The sequence below is a fragment of the Balaenoptera borealis genome (genome assembly GCF_965194805.1).
Source record: "Balaenoptera borealis genome assembly, chromosome: 5".
Classification (NCBI taxonomy): domain Eukaryota; kingdom Metazoa; phylum Chordata; class Mammalia; order Artiodactyla; family Balaenopteridae; genus Balaenoptera; species Balaenoptera borealis.
Genome location: NC_138862.1, coordinates 80,937,070 through 80,962,198, shown reverse-complemented (window position 1 = coordinate 80,962,198; position 25,129 = coordinate 80,937,070). Strand labels below are relative to the sequence as shown.

Below are 25,129 nucleotides of genomic sequence, written 5' to 3'. Positions count from 1 at the left end.
GTTCACGTGCACACTGGGCTGCATCCCTCCTAAACCATCCAAGGCCCCATGCCATGGATAGATGCCTCTCATATCTTCTGCCTCTCTCTTTGTAATGACTTCTTACTTTTAGCTAATTGTTTCTGATGTAGGGCCTTACTTAAGAATGTCCTCATCTTTCTGAGGTTAACCTAAAACAAATAGACTGAAGATATTTCTCCAGCAAACATGGGTTTATTCAGGATCAGCAGAGGGTTGTGATTCGGGGTCTGCAACTGTGGAGAGCCACATGCAAGTCCCCAAACAGCAAGCGAACAAGAAGGCCTTCATGGAGAGGAAAAGGAAGTTGGAAGGGCCATACTAAACAAAAAGTCCGTGGCTTTTCATTGGCTGAGTCCTTGCCAGGAAAGAAACGTCTTTCTTCTTCCTATAGGACTGTACTATGGTCACAGGTGAGAGCTCTCCCTTCTGGTCTCCCAACTCTATGAATTGACGTTTCTGTTTATTAATTTTTTACATTTCTCCCCTTTTAATCAAGATCTTTCTCTGAAAACATCACTGATCAAGAGTTGGGTATTCTTGTTTCAATGGCTTTTTGTCATTCAGTGTCAGGAAGGACCTTCCCTGGGTGTAGTGTCTCAAATCAAAGGGAAAGTACGAAGATTAGAAACCTATTAAGGTCACATTTAAATGACAAGAGGGGTAGGAGGGAGAACTCTCAGGCCATTTTTATCTAAAGTTCATATGTTATCAAGATCCTAGACACTGGAGATCATCTGGAGCATTATATAATCAAAATTTTGGCAACAAGCTTCCAACAGGCCTGTTCTGGATATCCTGAGAAAGCTGTCTTATCAGCTGTCATCTGCTTCATTTCTGGGAAATCTTTACTTTCAGGTCACCAGATGATGGGCAGGTCCAGTTAGGGTTTGGTGCTTTCTTTAGGTGTGTCACGTGAATCCAAGAGTCTATTCCTTGGAGTTTGGTGGCACAAGAGCTGGCTAGCAGTACCTGATAGAGGCCTTTCCATGAGGTTGAAGGAGAGTTCTTCTGGAGAAGTCTTTTCAAAATAGATAAAATCTCCAGGTTGCAAGGTGTGATGCTTAAGGTCTTTTTCTCCCGAGGGCACACCGTGAAAAGATTACTTTACCAAAACATGGTTATTTTTAATAGAAACAATTAGGGCCTTTGCAACATTGGAATAGTTCTCCTTTATCAGTCATGGGTCAAAAGAAGCAGGAGCCAAGTTCATTGGGTGCCCTGTGACCATCACAAAGGGTGAGAGTTTATGAGTTCCAAAATAGGCAGATCTGAGATTTAGAGGGACCAATAGAAATGATTTTGGTCACGGTAGTTGGAGGACCTCTACAGATTTTTCCCATTGAGTCTTCATGATGTTGTCAAACCAGAGGATTGAGGGTGGTGAGCCCAATGAAAGTGTTGTAAAAGCGACCAAACAGCACATATTTGTCAAAATACCTGGCAAATAAAATGTGTTCCTTGATCATTATGAAGTTTGAGAGGAGTTCCCCAGACAGGGAGAATCTTTTCCAGGAGGACTTTAGCTACAGAAGAGGCAGTAGTCTGTCTGCAAAGGAAGGCTTCAGTTTGGTGTGAAAACATACAGACCATGACTGAAATATATTTATATCCATTAGATGGAGAAGTTGCATGAAATCCATTTGCCAGGCCTTGAACTGTCCATCTGTCAGTTTAAAAATGTCTGGGAACGATACAAACAGGCTTCCCTGGGTTGCACTTTGGACAAGTGGGACAAGTGAGGTAGGCACTTTTTTCGACCTTATTAATGTTTTCCCACCAATATTGGTTCATGAAGTCTCTCATTTTGTCAGGAGACCGATGGTTTAATGCACATACAGTGGTAAGGAGTGGGAATTTTAGAATCTCTGGTAGGACTGTGTTGTTATTTGGTCCAAACCAGAGCTTTCTCTTTTTATAAAATCAACAATTGCCGAAAATCTTGTTTTTCTGAGCGCAGTTTTAGGGCCTCTCCAGACAGTTTTTCTAAATTAGCATTTGGGGAAATATCCCTTTGGACCATGACAGAGGTTTGGCTACTGTTGGTCCCTTTAAGGGCAGCATTGCTTGCAGAAATCTCAGCAAGGTAAATTTCCCTTACTTTCCAGAGAGTCCAGTTTAGAATGCCCCGGGATCTTACTAATAGCTAAAGCAGCAGGTTAAAGTATTTCATTTAATAATTCCCAAATGTAGGGGCCATTCTTAAATTTTATTTCCATGGAAGTAAGGAAGACACATTTTCCCCACAACTCTCTAAAATCATGAGCTACTCTGAAAGCATATCTACTACCAGTATGAATATTGGCAGTTTTGTCCTTGGCTAAAGGACAAGCCTGTGTAAGAGCGTATAATTCAGCCTGTTGAGCCAAAGTAGCCATAGGTAAAGATGCTGCCTCAATACCATCAAAAGGAGTTGTAATGGTATACCCAGCCCAATATCTGCCATTGTCGCCTTTAAATACAGCCCATTGTTGAACCATGAGAAATTAGCGTTACCCAATGGAATTTCCTACAGATCGTGAGGTGGTTGGTCAGTGTTAAGCAGTTAAGCAGTTGTGAGGGACTTCATCAGCGACAGAGGGGAGAAGAGTAGCCAGGTTAAGGTTATTACAACGTAAAAGAGTTTTGTAAGTAACAGTTAACAAAAGGACTTCATAAGAGGTGAGGTGACTGGCTGAGAAATGTTGAGTGTGATAAGAGTTCAGGAGGCTTCTGCTGCATGAGGTACAAAAATGGTTAAAGGGGATCCCACAATGATTTTCTCAGTAGTCTTAACCAAAAGGGCAGTAGCCGTAATAGCTCTAAGGCAAGGGGGTATCCCTGTGCCACAGAATCCAGTTGCTGACTATAATACCCTGCGAGTTTATCATGACCCCTGTGTTTTTGGTGAGTACCCCAAGGCATTCCCTTCCTCTTCGTATATAGAAAGGAAAAAGGGAATCTGATAATTGGGATGCCCAAAGTCAGGTGAGAGTTCATCAAACTCTTCTTTAAGGCCTTGAAGGCTGTGTCATCCAGTTCTTCCCATAAAATTGAACTGGGTTATTGTTGAGTAAAACATAGAGGTTTGGCCTTAAGAGAGAAATTCGGAATCCAATTTCAGTAATAACCAACTAGCCCGAGGAAACCTTGCAGTTGGCACGTAGTTTTAGGTCTGAGGGGACTTAGGACACTATGAAATCTTATCTGGATCTAGGTGTAGTCCTTGTTCTGATATCAGATGCTCTAAATGTCAAACCTGGGTTTGGACAAGCTGCAATTTTTCTTTGGCAACCTTATGTCCCTTTAAGGCTAAAAGCTTTAGCAAGTGGATGATGTCTTCCTGTGAGGAGGCTTGAGGAGGAGAGCAAAGAAGCAAATCATCCACCTGTTGCAACAAAGTAGGACCCCTAGGGAACTTTACATCATCCAGATCAGCCTTCAGGATTTGTAAGAAACAAGAAGGACTCCGGTATAACCCTGAGGCATTACTGTCCAGGTGAACTGTTTTTCTTCCCAAGTAAAGACAAAAAGGTATTGGCCAGCTTTGTCAACTGGAATTCTAAAGAATGCACTGCATAAATCTATTACAGTAAAAAATTTACTTCTGGTGGGAATGGATGTTAGTAAGGTATGAGCGATAACAATGTTGTTTATTGCTCGGAGGTCCTGGACAAATCTCCACGCTTGGTCCTTAGGTTTTTCCTACCGGTAAAATGGGAGTATGACAGGAGCTAGTACAAGGGACAATGAGACCATGAGTCTTGTAATCTTCTATTATGGGCTTTATGACTTGAAGGGCTTCTTTACAAATAGGGTATTAATTCTGGGAAGAGGTCTTGAGGGATCTTTTTGAATCTTGATGGGAAGTACACTGTGGATTGTGCCCATAAGGAAAATGGTAGCTGATTCAATAGGGACAAATGATCAGTGTTTCCAGAATCTGCTCTAATATTATCAGAGATGGAACAAAAAAAAAGATGTCAAAGGATCATTTAATTCACCTGGTGGATAACTTTGATGATGACTGTCCATTTTCTAGAATTATTTCCCCTTTTTTGGACAAAGACATTCAGGCATGATACTTCTCTAAGAAGTCTCAGCCTAATAAATGAATAACGGCAGAGGGACTAAGGAGGAAAGTGTGGGTATCTCTCAAAAGGCCTAAACAAAAGGGAATGAGTTCAGAGACAGGAACCTCTTGAGGTTCACTGGAGATCTCCACTATTTGAACTGTTTTAGCACTCCAAGGCATCTATTCTTGCTTTCTTACCTATTAACCAGTCTTTGAACCTTTGTAACTTGTCTGGGATTCTATGTGCCCCAAATAGATATACCCTTACATGTGGGAAGATTAAGATTTTGGCTGTCTTCCTTGGAGGTGACTCATCTAGAGTACGAGAGAGCTGGTTTGCCAGATTCTCTAAATCTGGAGTGGACATAGTTTCCCTTCTATCCTGGTCCTTTTTACTAGAAGGGAAAGGTCCCGGTTCAGCCCATTAATAAACATAGAGTTAAAGCCTACCCGGGTGGAATCAACATCTGAAGGAAGACCAGAATCTGAAGCCTACTGTAATATTCATGAACAGGTTCATCAGAGTTTTGTGTGCAAGCCTGAATTTTGTTCCCATCAACAGGCTTTGGAAAAGCCCTAGGAATTGCTTCATAAAGTCGCCTAGCAATTGCCTGAGCTTGATCACATAGTAAATTAGTAGGCTGGATTCCCAGTTGTAATTCTAGAGACCTTTCAGGACTTTCCTAATTAGCGGTTTTCACCCAATGCTGGGCCTGGCCTTCACCAATGAGCATATGAACTAGCTGAGAAAAGTCACAGAAACCAGGTTGATAAGTTTGAACGACTATATTAAATTCCTCAGCAAATCATTGAGATTTTCAGTTTCTTCGGGATGGTCTTTGATTATGGCTTGCATTTCAGCTTTAGCCCAGGTAGTATAAGAAATTAAGGGCTTAGCCTCTGGATCCTCAGAAGACTTCATTTTAAAAAGACAGGTTCTGACAAGTGCAGAGGAAAAGGGAGTGGGGAGAGTTTCAGAGAAAAGGGAAAGTTTGGTAGAAGAATTACTGTGAAGGATTTGAAGGTATAGTGGAGGCATAGGCATGTAGAAAAGAAAGAAGACGGTGCCAGAGGCAGAGCCTGAGACAAAGAAGCCAAGGAAGAAGAGTCTCAGGCTTCAGGAGCCATTTTATCTTTCTTCAATCATTTGCTTGCCTCAGTTAATCTTTTGCAGAGGCAATTTCAGACTCCTGATAATAGTTGGGAAGCCTCAAAATACCAATTGAAATAAGCATTCCACTCACTTCTGGAAATTTTTGACCTATTGTAGTCCAGTTTTTTTTTTTTTTTTTTTTTTTTTTTTGGCTGCGTTGTGTCTTTGTTGCTGTGCACGGGCTTTCTCTAGTTGTGGCGAGCGGGGGCTACTCTTCGTTGCGGTGTGTGGGCTTCTCATTGTCGTGGCTTCTCTTGTTGCGAAGCACGGGCTCTAGGCTTGCGGGCTTCAGCAGTTGTGGCACGCAGGCTCAGTAGTTGTAGCGCATGGGCTTAGTTGCTCCGTGACATGTGGGATCTTCCCGGACCAGGGCTCGAACCCATGTTCCCAGCATTGGCAGACGGATTCTTTTTTTTTTTTTGATGATGAATGACTTTTTTTTTTTTTTTAAATTTACTTATTTTTATTATTTATTTATTTATTTTGGCTGTGTTGGGTCTTCGTTTCTGTGTGAGGGCTCTCTCTAGTTGCGGCAAGCGGGGGCCACTCTTCATCGCGGTGCGCGGACCTCTCACTATTGCGGCCCCTCCCGTTGCGGGGCACAGGCTCCAGATGCGCAGGCTCAGCAGTTGTGGCTCACGGGCCCAGTTGCTACACGGCATGTGGGATCTTCCCAGACCAGGGCTCGAACCCGTGTCCCTTGCATTAGCAGGCAGACTCTCAACCACTGCGCCACCAGGGAAGCCCGGCAGACGGATTCTTAACCACTGTGCCACCAGGAAAGACCAGTTCAGTTTTAAGGAAATTAAATTTTGTGAATTTCAAAAGTTCCCCACAATGGTCACTGGTATTCTAAATTGTGTTTGGTCAAGTCCGTTTATTTAGTTAGAAATGAACATGAGGAAGGACCCTGGTGTTTAGACATAAAATCGTCTGGAGTCCCTGTAGGGGGGGCACCCTCAAAATACTTAGATAACTGGGAGCCCATTTCTTAGAGGTTTTCCTCTAGAGTAAAGAACAATTTTCAAACAGCTCAAATAGCTTACAGAACAAACGGCTCAATTCAAATAGCTTGCAAGCCAATCCCAGCCAGTCTTAAGGAGATAGCTTTGTCCTGAAGGATCTAGACCAAAGGCTTTTTAAAGCCAGTCTCCAGAAGACAGCCATTCCAAAGGAATAGGCCAAAGGCTGAAAAACTCGGCACTGATTCAGAAAAAAATCCCCTGTTCCCAAAGGAATGAGTCAAAGGGTATCCAGCTTCAGGAGAAGCAGCCTTTGTTCCAAAGGGAATAGGCTGAAGGCTAGCCAGTTTCAGTGAAACAGTCTGATCTCAAATCAGACAGAAGTGCCAACTTCACATACAGAACAAGGCCTTAACGAGAAAGAGGAAACCTTCAAATAGATACTGAATAAAGCCTGGAGCTTCAAAAGCAAAGAGGGTGTGAGCTCGGATCCAGGAGAAAGCTATACCTTCAAACTCTGGGGTTGGAAAAGCAATGAGCAACAATGGGCTTAATTGTGGATACCACACCTGTTTGCTCACCAACCCTGGAGCTGTTGGGTGTCTTCTCTGGTCCCTGTACAGGCCACCAAAATGCTGACCCGAAACAAATAGACTGCCAGATATTTCTACCGCAAAGATGGGTTAATTTGGGATCAGCAGAGAATTGCAATTTGGGGTCTGCAACCATGGTGAGCCACAGGGAAGTCCCCAAACAACAAGGGAAGGAAAACTCTTATAAAGAGGAAAAGGAAGTTGGGAGGGCTATAGTAAACAGAGCCCATGGCTTTCCATTGGCTGAGCTGTTGCCACGGAAGAAGTCTCTCTTCTTGCTATTGAGCTCTGCTCTTGTCACAGGGCATGAGCGCTACCCCTTCTGGTCTCCCAACTCTATGTAATTGAGGTTTCTGTTAATTATTTACACTGGGCAAAAGCATACTGTGATTCTTTTGATCAAATAAGATGAAAATTGAAGGATATCAAGAGACTGGGATTCATCAGAGTTTCACTCCCCCCTTATTCCATAATTATTTCAACACCAAGTATTGGTCAGATATTGTCTGCACAACCTTCAACTTGAAGGTGGAATTTTTTTTTTTTTTTAGCCTGTCTGAATAGTCTCCAAGTCCCAAGTGAGTTGATAGACTCACTTAACAATGGGGTAGATGGAAGTGACATTTACCTGTGGCCTGTGGTTAATCCTGGAGAGAACCAAACATTGGTCCAAGTTGGGGAACTTTCTGATTCCTTTAAAAGTTGTTTCCCAGAGGAGAAATTAAGGGCCCAGATTACATTTATTCCCAATTTTTTCACTTAAAAATTACATAATATAAAAAAATATATATTATATGTGTGTATATGTATAATATATAGACACATACACATATATGTCTGCAGACATTTACATATACACATATCTTTTGAAGTTGGACAGGTGTTGTGGGCTGCATTGTGTCCCCTCAAAATTCATATACTGAAGTCCTAAACCCCAGTACCTCAGAATGTGACTGTATTTGGAGATAGGGTCTTTAAAGAGGTAATTAGGTTAAAATGAAGTCATTAGGCTGGGCCCTAATTCACTATGACAGGTGTCCTTATAAGAAGAGGAGATTAGGATACAGATGAGCACAGAGGGAAGACCGCGTGGGGACGGAGATGATGGCCATCTACAAGCCAAGGAGAGAGGCCTCAGTAGAAACCACTCCTCTGACACCTTGATCTTGGACTTCCAGCCTCTAGAATTGTGAGAGATTAACTTCTGTTGTTTAAGCCACCCAGTTTGTGGTACTGTGTTCTGGAAGCCCTAGCAAACTCATACAACAGGGAATGTGCAGATGTAACTATTGTCCTCTCTCCTGGCAGCTGTTTCTCAGAAGAGGCACATATGGCTTGGCATAATTTGTTTAAGAGCAATAGACAATATTCACACTCTATTACTCTTATCTGCCTCCTTTAAGAAGGAAAAATGACTAAGTAGGGGTATTATGTGGTGGCTCTGACCCTATTTCAATCAGGGTCTAGCAAGAAACACAACACACTAGCACTGTATTTGTCTTTCAGGTTCAATAAAGCGAGCTGAAGGGAATTCATGGCTCTAGTGACTACCCCTAGGTCTCAGCACAACAGTATGTAGGAAAAGCTGATTCTCACCCTCGGTGCCCTTTCCCATCCGCTCAGCATTCCCATCTCTTTCCCTCCACCAGCATTTAGCTCGCCCAGGGCACTCCATACTGGGTGTGACCAGTGTAGCAATAATAGAAAGGCCTCATTAAGGAGCTCAACTTATTGAAACATAAAACGGTTTTGTTCTAATTAATGGCTTTCTCCCCCCTCCAACCTTGGGTTGGAGCTGCTTAGTAACACCTTGGCCAGATTCCATACTAATCCTGTCATTCTAAACTACACTGAAGCTGTCCTGTTTGGATATTTAAAAGCTAGTGTTACTAATATTAAAAGTTCAGTCTCAAATATAATCCGAAATGGGTTTCTTCCCCTTTTAACACTTGGTAAACCAACCTGTGACTCTGGGAAGTGAGGTCTGCTTTCCATACGCCTGTCCCCATTGCTTCTCTCTTCAAACTCTTCCCCTCCGTTCAGGTTCTGTCTAGAGCCTCACCAGTTCCCAGCCTTGGCTGCACATTGGAAAAACTCCCAACACCTGGATCCATCTCCAGAGATCCTGATTTAATTGCTCTGGGGGAGGCCTGGAAGTAAGGATTCTGAAAAGCATCTCGGGTGACTCACCGCGGAGAAGAGAGTGGGGAGGAAGGCAGATGCCGTGTAAGTCACTAGTAGCGGGGATGCAAGCTGGGCTGACTCCCTCTGGTCCTTTCTGATGCCGCTGGGCTCTGCTGGCGTGAGGGATCCCTGCAGGTATATTGGCTTTCTAGGAGGAGTGAGGGTGGGGGAAGAAGCTTAATCCCAGCCCTGTCCCCCAGTGCTGAGCCCCTCCCCCAATGGTCTAGCCCCTCTAACCCCTTCTCTGGGATGGGCATAGAATGGCTTGACTTCTACCCTCACCACCATCCTCTTCCACATGAACTAATTCTCTTTAGCATACTTTAAGGGTCACAAAGAACTGGAATGACATGAGTGTGCCCCCAACTTCTTCCCAGTCACACTAATTATAATAATAAAATAGCATTATTTATTTAGCACCTGGATCTGTGCTAAGAATCATATTGGTGACTTTTTATGCATGTTTTCTTACTTAATCATCACACAAGCCTGCCAAGAGATTTTTAAACCCTATTGTATAAACGAGGAAACTAAGGATCAGAGAAGTTTTATAGCTTACCCAGCATCACACAGAAAGAGAGTAACAGACCCAGGGTTGAAATTCAGATCTGACTTCAAAGCGACAGCCTCTCAATCCTTCTCTTCTACCTGAACTCTCTTCCTTTTATGGTGTTAACCATTTAACATGTCTCCTCCCTTCAATAATGCAGCTACATTCTACTGAGGACTTTCAGTGCCACAATCTAAAGAAGGGACTGATGGCGGAGATTTCTGGCTGTCAGATGGAGGAAAACTATTTCTGACTCCACCTCGTATACCAATGCAGGCAGTGCTTACGGTCAAAAACACACTTTGGGGGCTTCCCTGGTGGTGCAGTGGTTGAGAATCTGCCTGCCAATGCAGGGGACACGGGTTTGAGCCCTGGTCTGGGAAGATCCCACATGCCGCGGAGCAACTAGGCCCGTGAGCCACAACTACTGAGCCTGCGTGTCTGGAGCCTGTGCTCTGCAACAAGAGAGGCCGCGACAGTGAAAGGCCCGCGCACCGCGATGAAGAGTGGCCCCTGCTCGCCGCAACTAGAGAAAGCCCTCGCACAGAAACGAAGATCCAACACAGCCACAAATAAATAAATAAATAATAAATTAATTAAAAAAAAACACAACACACTTTGGATCTGGTACCTACTAGAAATATCCAGATTTGTGCAGATCACAGTTTCACCCACTCACTGGTGGCATGTTTCAACTTTCTGTCCCCAGGACCCACTAATCATTTACAGCGTGTTGACCGATATTTGAACCAGGGGTCAAGGTGAACATACCCAGTTACATAACAAAAATGTATAAAGACTTTGTTTAATCAATTGTGTGTTTATGTGTGTGTGTTTTAGAAAATCTGTATAACCTTCTCTGCTGTGGTATCCCAGAGCAAGGAATGGTTTTCACATTTTAACAAAATGAAGTTACTCACTGCAGCACTGTTTTTCATCCTTTTGATCCCACGGCAGCGTTCCTGTGCTGTGAGTCCCACAGGCTGCGATGCTGCTGAGCCCGTGGCTGGGAAAGCTCTAGACCTGATCAGTAAAGGACGGGGGGATGGCTACCTTTTCCAGTTGCTGCGGGTCGCTGATGTGCACTTGGACAAAGTGCTGTGGAGCTGCCCATGGCAGAGCTGAGTGGGGAGATGGTGTACCAGGGGCAACTGAGACTCTAGCCCCTAAGCCTGTTGCTTTGCACAGTGGATTGGCTTTGGGCAGGGTTGTCTGTTTCATTTGTGGGCTGCTCTGACTGTTCTTTTTTCCTTCAGATGAATGTCTGTTACTAGTATGTCCTTCACTATGAATCAGCCTGTAAGTACTTGTAAACACTTATGCAGAGCCCAGTCAAAGGCTCAGTACTATAAGAGAAAGATTAGAATAAACTGTGGGACTTTCTCTCAAGGAAATAATAATCAGCTCACATGCACATATATGTGAACTGCATAAGATGGGATATATTCAAGTGACCAAGTGAGTGGTATAGATGCTGGAGTGATCTCATAAAAGAACTATTACGATGGGATGGGAGAAGGCTTCCTTTGCGTCCTGAAGGATGAGCAGGATTTGAATAGGACGGTGGCCTGTGTAATGGCCTTCCAGGAGAATGCCAGGCATACCGCCTCTATGTGGGTAGGGGATCAGGAAGGAAGGTGTTAGGGAAAAGCGGAACAAAAGCAGTGGGGTTCCAGTAGTTCTCTGTGAGCTTTGGAGCAGCTATCACCTTGGAAGAGAGACTGTAGGCTTGAAGAAAGCAAGCCTACTGTTTTCACTTAAGTTATATGCTTATTCGGAGTGCATTTGAGGGCTTGATAGAGATTATGGAGGGAGTTCTGCTTCTCCACCACCACGCCAGAAATAACCTACCCTTTGGTGGAACCACTGAAATCAGGGAGGCGAGACCATGGGGCACCAAAGAGGACAAGCAGAGATATTTATACTTGTTACAGTGTTAGAAACCAAGGCCTTAAAGGTTACAGAGAACGAGAGTGGAGGGATTTAGGATTCCACTAGCAATCTGATTACCAGTAGTCCCCTTCCAGGCTCTCTGCCACGCGTGTAGGACGCAGGATGCCTCAGCACAGTGCGACCTCTGAGTGGCAGTGGGGAAGGTGTGGGGGTGGGGGGGCGGATGTCCCTGCACCTGGGAAGATAGGGGCCGGAGCAGGGACACAACTAGGAGCTACTTCACATGTTCAGGAATGAGGACATGAGGAGCAGCCCCAGGCAATGGGAATTAGGGCAATGAGAGTAAAGAAAAGACATGAGACGTTTCAAAGAAAGACCATTAATGGCTTGGGGACAGCACATTCTTTAAGACAAAGACTAAGGCAATAAATAATTAATGGTGCCACTGACCAGACAAAAGAAGTTGAGAGAGGGAGCTGGTTTGTAAGAGAAGAGACTGAATTTAGCTTTGGGCAAGTTGACACCAAGACAAGAAATCTGAGACTTCCCTGGCGGTCCAGTGGTTAAGACTCTGCGCTTCCACTGCAGGGGGCACGGGTTTGATCCCTGGTCAGGGAACTAGGATCCTGCAAGCCACGCGGTGCAACCAAAGGGGAAAAAAGTCAGTCTGTATTTTTTTAAAAAGACAAGAAATCCAAGTTTAGGAGTAGAGCTGGATGAGAGGACACAACTGCATATACAGATTGGAGGCCGTGATGTGACTGTCAGCACTTATATTCTAGGCTTGTACCGTCAACACCTCCGCCCAAATCAACACTGCTTTTTAGTGATTGCTTTTTAAAGTTCAAGGGCAGGAGCAACATTGTGACCAGTTAAAAAGAGCATTCGGAAGTAACTCTCTGAAGCGTTTTATTAAATAAATAGATCAAATGACACAAAGGTAGGACATCTGCAATGACTTGGAGAGGAGCAGGAATTCTATTTAACAAATAAAAAGATTGTTTTTTTTTGAAAAAGCTCTGGGCTCCCACATGCTACCCACCCATTGCTTTCTTGGTATTCCCCAGGGATCCACAGCTGTCTATTATTTAGTCTTGGATGTGAAAGAATCTGACTGTTCAGTCCTATCCAGGAAACACTGGGATGACTGTGAGCCAGCTGTTTCTATACGTCCATCTGATACCGTAAGTAAACAGGGTACCATTCCTCTCCTCTTAGCGTTCTTGACTTCTGTCTATTGTGCTTGCCCAGAGTGGCTGCACACCCGGGCTAACACTGTGAAAGAATAAGAGCAGCTTCTGCCTCTTGGCTCATGAAGACTATGTTGACCTCAAGTAATATTTTCTTGAGAGCTATACCTCGGAACCCAGTTCAAGAAAAGTCAGTGTGCCCTGTAGTCCCATGTGATAGCATGACCAGCTGTGAGACCTTGAGCAAATCACCTAACGTCTAAGAACCTATGAACTTGTAGCCGTGTCCTATGAATACTGGTCCCACTAACAGAAATGGCCAAAGGGATTAGTTGCAGTCACCATGAGGAATAGGGTCTTGTTCTGCACGTTGCACGTGGGTACTCAGAGCCCAGGCTCCCTGCCACAGGAGGAGGACACAAAGATGAAAGAGCACAGATATAAGATTTCAAATCCAGAAAATAAGATGTTTACATACCCAGGGGTTTTAGCATTTTTTTCCCTTGCAAATATTTGGGATATGGCCATGATCTGTTTCAACAGTTTCTCCATGGTTCTCATGAGGGTTTTGGATGCTTATAGCATCCAGATCACAGAAATATGCTAAGAAAATACAGGTTTTTGAGAGGGGGTTTGGTGAGAGAAAGCACAGACAAATTTCAAATGGTTAGTAGGAATATGGTGCCTCACTTTTTTGTTCCCTCGTGTCAACCTGAGGAAAGCAGTAGGCAATAACATAAACCCCTCTTTCTTGCAGGTGATCGGACAATGTAAGGTAATAGCTATAACACGTTTGGATGGGTCTCAGAATCTTAGAGTGAATGACTTTAACTGCACCACAAGTTCTGGTATGATCATCTGTTAAAATGCTAATGAATTCTAATTAATACAAAATTCAGTCTTACAGTGGTATCATCATATAAGACTATGAAGTACATATCAGAAATGGTTCCTGCCCTTGTGGACGTATTATTACTTGCTCTCCTGAGAAGAGAAGAGAGAGGGTTTTTCCTATTATTGGCACACCTTCTTTTAAATAAATTCAACATATAAAAATAGAAATTTACAAGAGGCTGTATGGCATCATCGTAGAGAACATAAGCTCTGGGGTCAGATTTGTTTGAGTTTAAATCCCAACCTTATCACTTACCAGTTGTGTGGTCTTGAGGGCAAGTTACTTAACCTCTTCAAGCTTTCCTCCTTTGCAAAATGAGGATAACAATAATATTATCCCTCTGGTTCCTTCTCAGAATTAAATAAAATTGCCTGTGTAGTACACTTTGCAAAGTACTTAGCACTCAAGTATTGCCATCAACATCTGAAAGTTATGTATGTTCACAAAGCAGTTATACAAAGGATGTATTATCTCCTTTAATCTCACAACAAGACTATGAAGTAAAGATTATGATACTTTCTATCTTAGAGATAAAATAACTGAGCCTCAAAGAGATTCAATGACCTGGCCCAGTGAACACAGCCAAAGTGTGGCAAAGTCATGACCTTATACCACCGGTGTTGACTCTAAATTCCATGCTCTTTTAATTCACTTTTTCAAAAAGAATTATCACAGAACTTCTTTTAAAATAATTAATCTTAACATGTTTCAACATACAAAAATTTAATAGTCAGCAACTCCCTCAGGAGGTTGCCTTAAAGAAAGATTGAGCTGTACCTTCTCCTCTCTCTGTTAACAATGCCTCTCTCTCGTTGGCAGAGACAGGAAGAGGTCATCAAAATATTAGCGCTTTATGAGTGATGGGGGTGTGGGCCTCGTGAATAAGGGTCACAGCAGAGACTTGAGCATCGGAAGGATCTGGGTTTAAGCGGCTTGGCTGCTGATTGGCTGATTTGATCTTGGACAAGTTACTTAGCCTCCCCAACCCTCAATTTGTCCATCTATAAATTGGAAGCTATTGTTGTTCTTGCTGCCATGCTTATATGTGTTAAGTCCTAGCATTGACATTGCTGTTTCCAACCCAGTAACCACAAAGCTGCCAACTACTTTCTCCAGTCTCTTCAGCACTGGTCAATACTGAAGACCGCCCAGTACTCTCAAATTTCTTTGAGGATACTGAGCTCTACAGAAAACAAGCTGACAAAGCCCTGGAGAAGTACAAAAAGGGAGAATGGTGACTTTGCTTCTTTCAGAGTGGACAAAGTGAAGAGGGTTGCAAGAGTTGTGAATCACCACTAATGTTTAGCTAGAGTCTGAGGGCCCAGGCTCCAACCTGGCAGGTGCAAACTCAGCGGCACTGTCCCTCTCCGCTGGCCTCACTCGGCCAGCTGCCTTTTAAATTGAGACTCCTGTTGCAGCCTCAGCAGAGAGGCAGCAGATACCATAGAGCTGCCCTCCTTCAGTTCTTTAGTCTTTGGAGTTGGGGTGTGTGGATCTGAATATCTAACAGAGAAAAGGGAAAACCCAAACAAGGAAGAGGGAAAGACAGAAGAAAGAGCATAATAAGATGATGCGAGTCATTAAAATCATCGGGTCCTAACCTCCTTGTGTGGAAGACTGAGGCTCAGAGTGCCTATCTCACCACACCCAGTGGTGTAGCTCGAGTGGGACAGTTATGCCTCCCAGTCCAGGGACCGAAGTGCTTCCCACCCAGAGGGGTCTTGTAGAGCAGCTAGTTGATGTCTGTTGTGCGTTTTGAAAATGCGAAGTTAAATAGATCATGGTGCATCCAAGCAATGGAATGAATACAACGTAATTACTAAAAACAACGTTTTGGATGTATATGCACTGGAAAGTGTTTCAAGATACATTGCTAATGGAAAAAACAGGTTACAGAACAATACTTAGACTATGATCCCATTTATGTTAAATAATTAGATATATGTGTATATGTGCAACATATTTGGGAAAAGGCTTGAAGGAAAAACTCATCAAGTGGATGATAATGGTACCTCTGAGAAGGGGAGGCTGGGGTGCAGGAAGGGTGATTTTTCATACTGTGCTTGATTATGTCTGTGTTATTTGAACATTTCAATGAAATAGTATTCACCTTATCACTTATGTGATAAATATTTTAAAGGCAGAGACCATCAGAAAAATGGCACATATTGGGGATTTTGAATCCTCATAGTGTTATATTGTATATTGGATCATAGGTATCCACTGTCTTTTTTACTTTTTATGTCCTGAAACTGCTTGGATTCAGTTTGTTCTAGAGAGGAGGGGAAAGAACCAATTACTACCTGGACTTCTCTGTGAGGAACTGCTCCAGTCACCACTTTCCCAGGCACTCTCATGTGAGTATAATCAGCCTCTGTGAAATACTAGGTAACATTTAGTGACCACTTATTATGGGGCAGGCAACTTTCTAAGTGCTTTACATATGTGACCTTATTAACCCACCACCACCCTATGAAGTAGGTACTATTTTTATTCCCGATTTACAGATGGGGAAACTGAGGCACAGAGAAGTTAAGTGAATCATGAGAGTATCATGTATATTATAGAATTATATATGCTATATACCTCAACTTAGCACCAGGTTCTTTACCCATTAGGATTAAAGACTTAGCTAAAACTAATAACTTGCTTGTATTAAGAACTGACACTCAAGGGTGCTTTCACTCACTTCACCTCGTTTACTCCACTCAGTGACCCCATTTGACAAATGAGGAGGTAACTGAGGCTCAACAAAGGGTCCTGCCTGATGTTCACAACTGAGCTGAGGTTAGAATCCAGTCCTCCAGTTGCTCAGTCAATGGTATTGCTCCCCTAGTCACTTACACTTTGATACTCAGGTACCTGCAGGAAGATCTCCTTAATAACACTCAGCATTTGTACGGTGACTTACAGTTTACAAAGCACACATATTACGGCCTCGTTGGAGCCCTGTGACAACCCCTCTGAGGAGAAGCAAGTGTTTGCCTCCATTTCCCTGGAACAAGATGACCTAGAAGTTTAAACACTTGCCTGAGGGCACTTAGCTAGGAAGTGTTAGGACACAGGATTTTAATGGTGGCCTTTTGATTTCAAGTCCAGGATTTTTCTGAGGTTTAATAACACAGTCTCCAGGATGGAAAGAAAGGAGGCATTCATTCGTTCCTTCTCTCACTGTTCAACTTTTCAACCTCAAGCAGTTCTAGAATCCTGCTTAACAGCTAACAGGAAGGACACCCCGCCTCCTCCATTCCCATCCCCAACAAACCCCTATCTTGGTGTAGGTAATGCAAACTCAGTAGAGAAACATGGCAGCTGGAAAAGAGGAGCTCAGTGCCAAGTGTTTTCCAGCATTATCTCATTTAATTAAGCCTTCCCACAACCTGTGGATAGTTAGCATGTACTCACTTTACAAAGACAAATCCAGAAATTGTATGTAACTTGCTTAAACTCACAGCTAGTAAATGGCAAAGCCAAGATTAACATAGGGCTGTTTGACTCCAAAACTGTACTCAGAACCTCAGTGCTTAACAGTCTCTTCTAAAAAAAGAGTTTTCTTCTTGTCCTAGTCTAACCTTGACAGCTGGGTATTGGGGCCTCTGGGGCATAGGGGTGCCAGCCAGTTGCAGCCTCAGTACCTAGGGTAGGGCCAGCAGACAGTCACTTTGACAGGGTCTGTGCAAACCCACTTTTATACTGGCTCCCTTCTTCCCAACACTTTCCTCCAAGAGGCCAGTTAAGGTTGTGCAAATCCCTCTTCTACACCACTCTTCACTCTCTCTAGACACAGGCAACTCAGGTCTTCATGAAGAAGGTTGGGCTAAAGGCAAGGTATCAATGATGCAGAGTTCCTCCTACAGCCCATGGGGAAGCCCAGCGGAGGGGACCACTCATGGAAGGGAACCACTGCAACTCGGAATGAAACCCTTCAGAACCTACACTTTCCCCAAAATGTTGACTAGGAAAAATGGTTAAATAGCTGATGGAGATATTTGATAATATTACCTTGATTTTTCAAAAGCCTGTTTTCCTTTCCCAAATGTCTGGAAGTTCACAACAAGAGCTGTGCACCTTCATACCACCTGCACACACACACACTCAAATACACACACACAGACACTAACAGGTTTATCTCTTCTTTATAGATCTTTGGATTCTGCAGAGCAGATTTGTCCTATGATGTAGAAGACTCTGACTTGGAAACCCCAAAAGACATTGTCATAAACTGTGAAGTTTTCAATCTTAAGGCGGGTTGCTTAAGTAGCCTTTGTCATGAGCAGTGCCAATCTAAGTGATATTTTCACACATATAGTGTATTTTGTTCTTATGGCTGTTGGTGTGTATTGTGTGTGTGTGACAGAGAGAGACAGAGACAGAGAGAGACAGAATGGGGAGAGGGAGAGAGAGAGATGTTGGATGAGGGATGAGGGGGAAGAGAAATACAGAGAGAATAGGCCCCTGGGAAAGTACAATTGCTGATATGACACAAAAAGTATGAATTTTTCCCCAAGAACTGAGGGTAAGATTTGCCAGAAAAGTAAAATCATGATCAATTCAGTCAACCTCTAATGAATTTGAAAGTGGCCCTTGTAGTCAGGATTCCAGTGCTGACACTTAATAATTCCTAGCTTTTATTATTAGGCATAGAACCTAAGAAGAATGAATTAGCCTAAAATTTACTATATATAGGTATATGAAATAAGATTCAAAACAATATTTTACATATGTCCCAGAAAGTTTTGTTCTGTACCAAGATATTCTTCACAGTATTTTTTACATCAGCAAAAAACAAAACAAAACAAAACAAAACCCTGAGTATAATCCAAATGTCCACGTACCAACCCTCACCCCCAAAATGGAGGGGGCAGGCTTGTCACCATGAACATGGCTCCACAAGTGCAAAGAGGTAAGCGCTCATCCTTTAGGAGTAGGAGATGTTTGTACCATAAAGCCTCAACCCTTGAGAATATAAATTACAAAGCACTAGTTTTCCGAAGGTTGATCTATAGATGAGTATCATTTTATAATGTAATTTCACCAGATTATGTTGAAATGAGAAGAATAATAATAAGGAAAGTTTTCATAATACAACATTTATTCCATCTAAAGGAGTTTCCTTTACTGTGAGATTAACTTTCTGACTCTTGTGTTATCAAAGTATAATTCCTATTGTGAAATAATAATGGTGGTAGATGATAGTTTTGTTCATATTTTAAATGCCAAGTTGGCTAGATAAGAATTCAAGGAACCATTTTTTGGCGTCTCCTATTTTTTTTTTTTAATTACATTCTTTTTTTAAATTAATTAATTAATTAATTAATTTATTTTTGGCTGTGTTGGGTCTTCGTTTCTGTGTGAGAGCTTTCTCTAGTTGCGGCAAGCGGGTGCCACTCTTCATCGCGGTCCGCGGGCCTCTCACTATGGTGGCCTCTCTTGTTGCGGAGCACAGGCTCCAGATGCACAAGCTCAGTAATTGTGGCTCATGGGCCCAGTTGCTCCGCGGCATGTGGGATCTTCCCAGACCAGGGCTCAAACCCGTGTTCCCTGCATTAGCAGGCAGATTCTCAACCACTGTGCCACCAGGGAAGCCCCTATTTTTAAAATTAGTTGTGGAATCCAAAAGTCTGGAAGCCATTGGTGTAAATTAAATTAAACATCTAACTTCTTTTGTGTTACATGATGATATTCACTCTTCTGTGTCCTTCACCAGGAACATACAAACATCAGTGGTGTGAAGCATCGTTTGGGCCTTCCCCTCCACTCTGGTGAGCATGAGCGTTCTCCTGCTGGCAGGCCTCCATTTAAGCCCAATGGATCTAGAGCTCACCATAATCCCCACGAGTCACATAACTTTAGATGCCCACCTCCTCTAGAAGACAAAAATTACTCAGACAGTCCACCATTTTGAGCAGGAGTTCCTCTACCATTGCCCCCTCCAGGGTCAAGATGCCATCACCCTCATTTTGACACCAGTGGGACCCATGGGGCCCCTCATAATCATAGTTCTGGTGAGCGCCGTCCTCACAGACACCATCCCCATGGACATCGTCCCCATGAACACCATCCCCATGGCCATGATTTCTATGACCATGGACCCTGTGATCCACCACCCCATAGCCAAGGTCCCCAAGACCACCATCGCCGAGGCCATGGCCCACCACCTAGGCACTCAGAAGAAAGACGTCCAGGTAAAGGACCTTCCATTGGAGACAAATTGAATATGTTCACTGACTCCCTCCACTAAAGAAAGGTGAAGTTCTGCCTCTTCCCGAAGCAAGTTTTCCCAGCTTCTCATTGCCAAACCACAATAATCCCCTACAGCCAGAGATTCAGGCCCTCCCCCAATCAGCCTCTGAATCATGTCCAGGAGAATTCAAGAATGAGTTTCTACAAATCTCAAAGTTTTTTTGCATATACAGTTCCAAAATAAAATCTGATTCCTGAACTTCCCTGGTGGCACAGTGGTTAAGAATCTGCCTGCCAATGCAGGGGACACGGGTTTGATCCCTGGTCTGGGAAGATCCCACGTGCCATGGAGCAACTAAGCCCGTGTGCCACAACTACTGAGCCCGCAGGCCACAACTACTGAAGCCCACGTGCCTAGAGCATGCTCCACAACAAGAGAAGCCACCACAATGAGAAGCCCGCACAGCGCAACGATGAGTAGCCCCCACTTGCCTCAACTAGAGAAAGCCCGTGCACAGCAACGAAGACCCGACGCAGCCAAAAATAAATTTTAAAAAAAGTAATAATAAAAAAATAAGTAAAATCTGATTTCCTTGATGGGAAAAATGAATCATGTCCTAGATTAGAAACATAAATAAAATGTGACCAGTAATAAATGCAAAATGGCAAGTTATTTTAACCTTATTTTCATACTCAACGTAGGGCAAAATGTGAGTGGGAGTGGAAATGGCATGAGAAGAGAGAGACAAATGGAAAGGAGAGGAAAGATCTCAGCACTACAGATTAGAAGTTAAGTCCAACACTGGCTACTACATCACTTGAGGCAAATCTCTGATCCTCAGAATTTCTTTCTTCCTGAACTTAACTCCTTTAATTCTAGCGTCTTTCCTCTGCCAGTACTTATGCTGAGGCTGGGCCTACCAAGAAGGAATGCATTATCACTTAGAGGATTATTCTTATAAAAGCGACCCAAATTCTCTTCCACTTGTTATTTCCAGCCCATCTGTGTTTTGGAACAAATTAATTTCTATTTCAGGTTGATGTCCTAACTGAGCTAATGGGAAATTTAACCTCAGTCCTTCTTGGAGTTCCTGCTACTCCCCACACGAAGTGGTGCCAGAGTTTTACTCCCATAGTGTCAAGGTGTTTGGGCGGTGGGCATGAGAAGGAGGTCTGATTCTTCATCACTAATCCACCAGGTCCCCCGGCTGAGGGATGCTTACTGCCCCGTTCACATCTCTCTTTAGGTCTCGTTTATCTGCTTCTTCTGCACCAAACTGGGACACAGGAGTCTCCGTAAGATGACTAATGGACGTGACTGCCAAGAGACACCATATGGCTGGTCTCTCCCTGAGATCTTGCTGCCTCCAAGCTACAGTCCCAGAAAGCAGGACAGAGGTGTCCTCTGCTTCACAAGTCCTCTGTTCTTCTCTTATCTTCTCCCCAGGCTAGGGACTCTCTAGTCTCAGATAACTCCTCTTTATTCGTTTTTGCTGCCAAAAGACTCCTTTCTCACACTCGAATCCTCTTTCTTTTTCCTTCTTCCCAAATCAAGTCTCAAGCATTTAGACATAGGCTACTAAGACTTTAGATTCTCTCTACCTGACTTAGTGAAGCAGTTTCAGGTGTGTGGTGTTGGCAGAAGGTAGATTCTAACCGCGGGGCTGAGGGGTGGGTGGGGGGCGGGGTAGGAAAGAAAGCTAAGGGTGAAAGCAACTAAGTTCTTAGACTGGGAAGAAGGAGAAACGCGCGAAGATGGAGAAGCTGAAGCTGGGAGAGTGAGGGGATGGCTGAAGGTGCACGGTCCACGAGTTGGAAAGGAATACACGGCTGATCACGGTGGTGTTTCAAGTGAAGACTCAAAAACAGTGTTTTCGAACCTAAGTTTGTGTGCCTGACACACTGTGAAGCCAAAAAAAAATGTCAGAGTTTGGATCAGAGAAAGGTTTATTAGTTGAGGAGGCGCCAGCGTGGAAGATGGGACTTTTCTCAAATTTATCTTCCTGGCTGGCCGGGGTACAAGGTTCTGAAAGGCAAAAAAGTAAAGGGGAGGGGATCTTTGTGATTTTCGCTTCCTGATAAGACCTCAGTTGCAGACATCCTGGCGCCATCTTGTGACTCGATGTGTTCTTGGTGATTGTGATTGATCTATGTGTTCCTGCAAAGCAGATTAGTCAATGGTGGTCTTGTGATCCCTTAACTTCTTTCTAGGAGAGAGCAGCAGCGATGGTTGAGGCATTTTATTATTTCTTAGAGCCTTCGTGATGGTTTAGGAGTTTCAATTCTTAATTGACCCTCCCAGGGTCATCAATTTTAAGCCCGCTTGGAGCCAGCTGGTTAAAGCCACAGGACAGTTTGGGGTCATAAATCAAGGCATTAGTTTAAACTAACAGTCATGGATAAGATTATGTGATTTTTCTTCCTCTGCATTCCCTCACTTCCCTAGTTAGTAACTGTTTGAATCTGCTCTTTGGAACTCGGGGAAGGTCTAGGAGACTAAAGCCTTTTTACAAACAAGAGGCAGGCAGAGGACATGCGGTGGGGGTCTGGTCCTGGGAAGGCCCAAAGGGTGCTGTTCAGTTACAACTGGACTTGGCAGTGTATACAGGTGTATAACTGATAGGAAAGAGTGTGACTTTGAAGGACACTGATCTGAGTTCTAATCCCAGTCCCACAGTTTACTAATTATAACAAACACTAAAGAAGCATTCATATACTTTTTAGCTATCATATGACAACAACAACAAAAATCTGGAAAAGGAGCAATCAATGGTATATTGTCTAAACCTCTAGAACAATGTAAGATCCCTAAAGTAAGTAGGAATCCTTTCTTACCCCATTATTCACCTGTAGCAACTATTTGCATATTATGAATGCATTTAATTGAAATGAATTGAGAGCATTCAATCCTATGTTTTCCAGGAAATAGTTTTAATAACTCAAGCAATATTTGTGACAGGACTTAATAAAAATTATAAAACACTGCTCAAATGCTTCTGTGGGTTATTAAGCTATGTGTTTTTTTGGTCTTCCTGGATTTCACCTTTTTCCACTCCTTGTGTCCACGCCTTCATGGAGGAATGTGATTCTGCAGGGCTGGCATTCAGCAGGTGCCACCCTAGTTGTCTATGGCTGGTGACTCTTCTCACTGGTTGTCGTATCTGGTCTGATTGGTCAGTGCTTTTGTCATATTAGTTATTGAATACTTAGAGTGTCAACACTGTGGCTCCAGGAAATGAAGTCTAGCTGTATTCCAAGGAGGAAAGGAAAATGGGTTGCCACCATTACTATTTTTTAGAGAAGAAAGATGAGGCCCAAAGACGTTTAATTCCTTTCTTAGGATCTTACAGTCAGTAAATTGTGGGTCTGGGATTACAACCCAGATCAGCCTCCTCCAAAGTCACATTCTTTGCTACTTATTTTATTTCCTGTATACACTGCCAAGTCCTGTGTTTTTAAATTTTTTGTCAGTTTTATTGAGAAATAATTGACATACATCACTGTGTACGTTTGTGTTCTGCATGATGCTTTGATATACATAATTGTGAAATGTAGGTTTAGTTAACATCCATCATCTCATATAGATACAATTTAAAAAAAAAGAAAAAAATTCTTGCGACGAGAACCCTTAGGATCTACTCTTAACGACTTTCCTATGTATCACACAGGAGTGTTAGCTATATAGTCAGTCACCATGCTGTGCATTACAGCCCTAGTACTTATTTATCTCATAACTGAAAGTTTGTGTCTGTTGAGCACCTTCCTCCAAGTCCGGTTTTTGAGTCTTCACTTGAAACATCACCATGATCAGCCTTGTATTCTTTTCCGAGTCCTCCTGGACCATGAACCTTCAGTCACCTGCTCACTCTCCCAGCTGCAGCGTCTCCATCTTTGCACATCTCTCCTTCTTCCCAGTCTAAGAACTTACCTAAGTCTCTTTCACCTCTAGCTTTTTTTTTCCTACACCACCCCTGACCCCTCCTCAATACACACACATACTGGAATCTACCTTCTGCCATCACCATGCACCTGAAACCACTTCAGTAAATCAGGCATTCTTAACCAGCCCACTCTAAATGTGTTTATAATTTATAAGAACTAATTACCAGGCCCTGTACATATCTTAACTCATTCACTCCTTAAAAAAAAAACAAAAAACAAAAAAACGCATGAAGATACTATTCTACATTTAACAGAGGAGGAAACTGAAGCTCAGAAAGGTTATATGACCCTGACTTGCTCAGGATCACAGAGCAATTAAGGAGCAGAGCTAGACTGGAATCAAGGTTGGATTACTGTCAAGTGAAATGTTCCTGCCACTCCACTACAAGGCCACCATTCAGCCCACATTGACCCCTCTTTTCCAAGGGCTCTCAGGGAGACTGAATTGCCAAGCTAGAGACCCTATCAACAACAAAGAAGTCAAACACCTTTTTGGTGGGTGAGAAGGATAAGACTTGAGGGCAAACATCTGCTAGGGGCTAGCCCTTGTCTTTAACCTACTCTTAGACCACCTCTCCCCGAAGAGTCCATCTTTCTCAGACAGGTGGCGGAGGCTTAGTAGTGAAAGACACCAAGCCAGAAGCAAGGCCTGGGGATGCAGGGCTTCACCCAACCCATCTCTTCTTTTTTTTTTTTTAATTTTTTAAAAAATTTTTTATTTATGGCTGTGTTGGGTCTTCGTTTCTGTGCGAGGGCCCTCTCCAGTTGTGGCAAGCGGGGGCCACTCCTCATCACGGTGCGCGGGCCTCTCGCCATCGCGGCCTCTCTTGTTGCGGAGCACAGGCTCCAGACGCGCAGGCTCAGCAATTGTGGCTCACGGGCCCAGTTGCTCCGCGGCATGTGGGATCTTCCCAGACCAGGGCTCGAACCCGTGTCCCCTGCATTGGCAGGCGGATTCTCAACCACTGCGCCACCAGGGAAGCCCCAACCCATCTCTTCTTATGCTTCTCCTCTCTCTCCTCCACCCTGGGGAGCATTTTCCTTTCTAGAACTAATGCAAGTGAGTGGAGAGAGGCTGGCTTGACCACAGACCAGAAAGGATGTCCATATTTTATTTTTAGTTGCACCAATATCCTGGTGTGGGACGCCCCAGCACTCACTACGTCACTGTGCATGGGCTCCGCAGGCACGCAATATGATTGCTGGCAGCTTGCTTCTCTGCAGCTAGAGAAGTTAACATGCAGAGCAATTTTATTGAAAGGTGTCTGCACATTGTATCTACAGTTGCATTGTTGCCACATGCCGTGACCTTCATAAATGGCTTTGGGAAAGTCACAAGGGAATAACGGAGGTAGTTGGTGTTTTTTTCTCTTCATTAGAGTCTGCTCTGATTTGCTAGACAAAGTTGTGCAATCACCAGGAAATGTGCTCTGTGCTCCCACATGCTCCCCAAATGCAAACAAGCAGGTCAACAACCCCAGTGTTGTAATGTTTCAGCCTGAAATCTGCTTG

General features: G+C 43.5%; 1 protein-coding gene across 1 annotated transcript; it reads left to right on the top strand.

Moving 5' to 3' along the window:
* The first annotated feature begins 51 nt into the window (after positions 1-51).
* On the top strand, positions 52-25,019 carry HRG (histidine rich glycoprotein). The gene is given in 13 exon segments (XM_082393003.1): positions 52-1,761; positions 8,824-9,006; positions 9,675-10,609; positions 12,475-12,591; positions 13,355-13,445; positions 14,609-14,712; positions 14,714-14,776; positions 15,769-15,849; positions 17,635-17,736; positions 19,200-19,394; positions 19,398-19,686; positions 19,689-19,717; positions 19,721-25,019. Coding segments are annotated over 11 exon segments (1,473 nt in total). The 5' UTR covers positions 52-1,761; positions 8,824-9,006; positions 9,675-10,420; the 3' UTR covers positions 19,934-25,019.
* Positions 25,020-25,129: the final 110 nt, after the last annotated feature.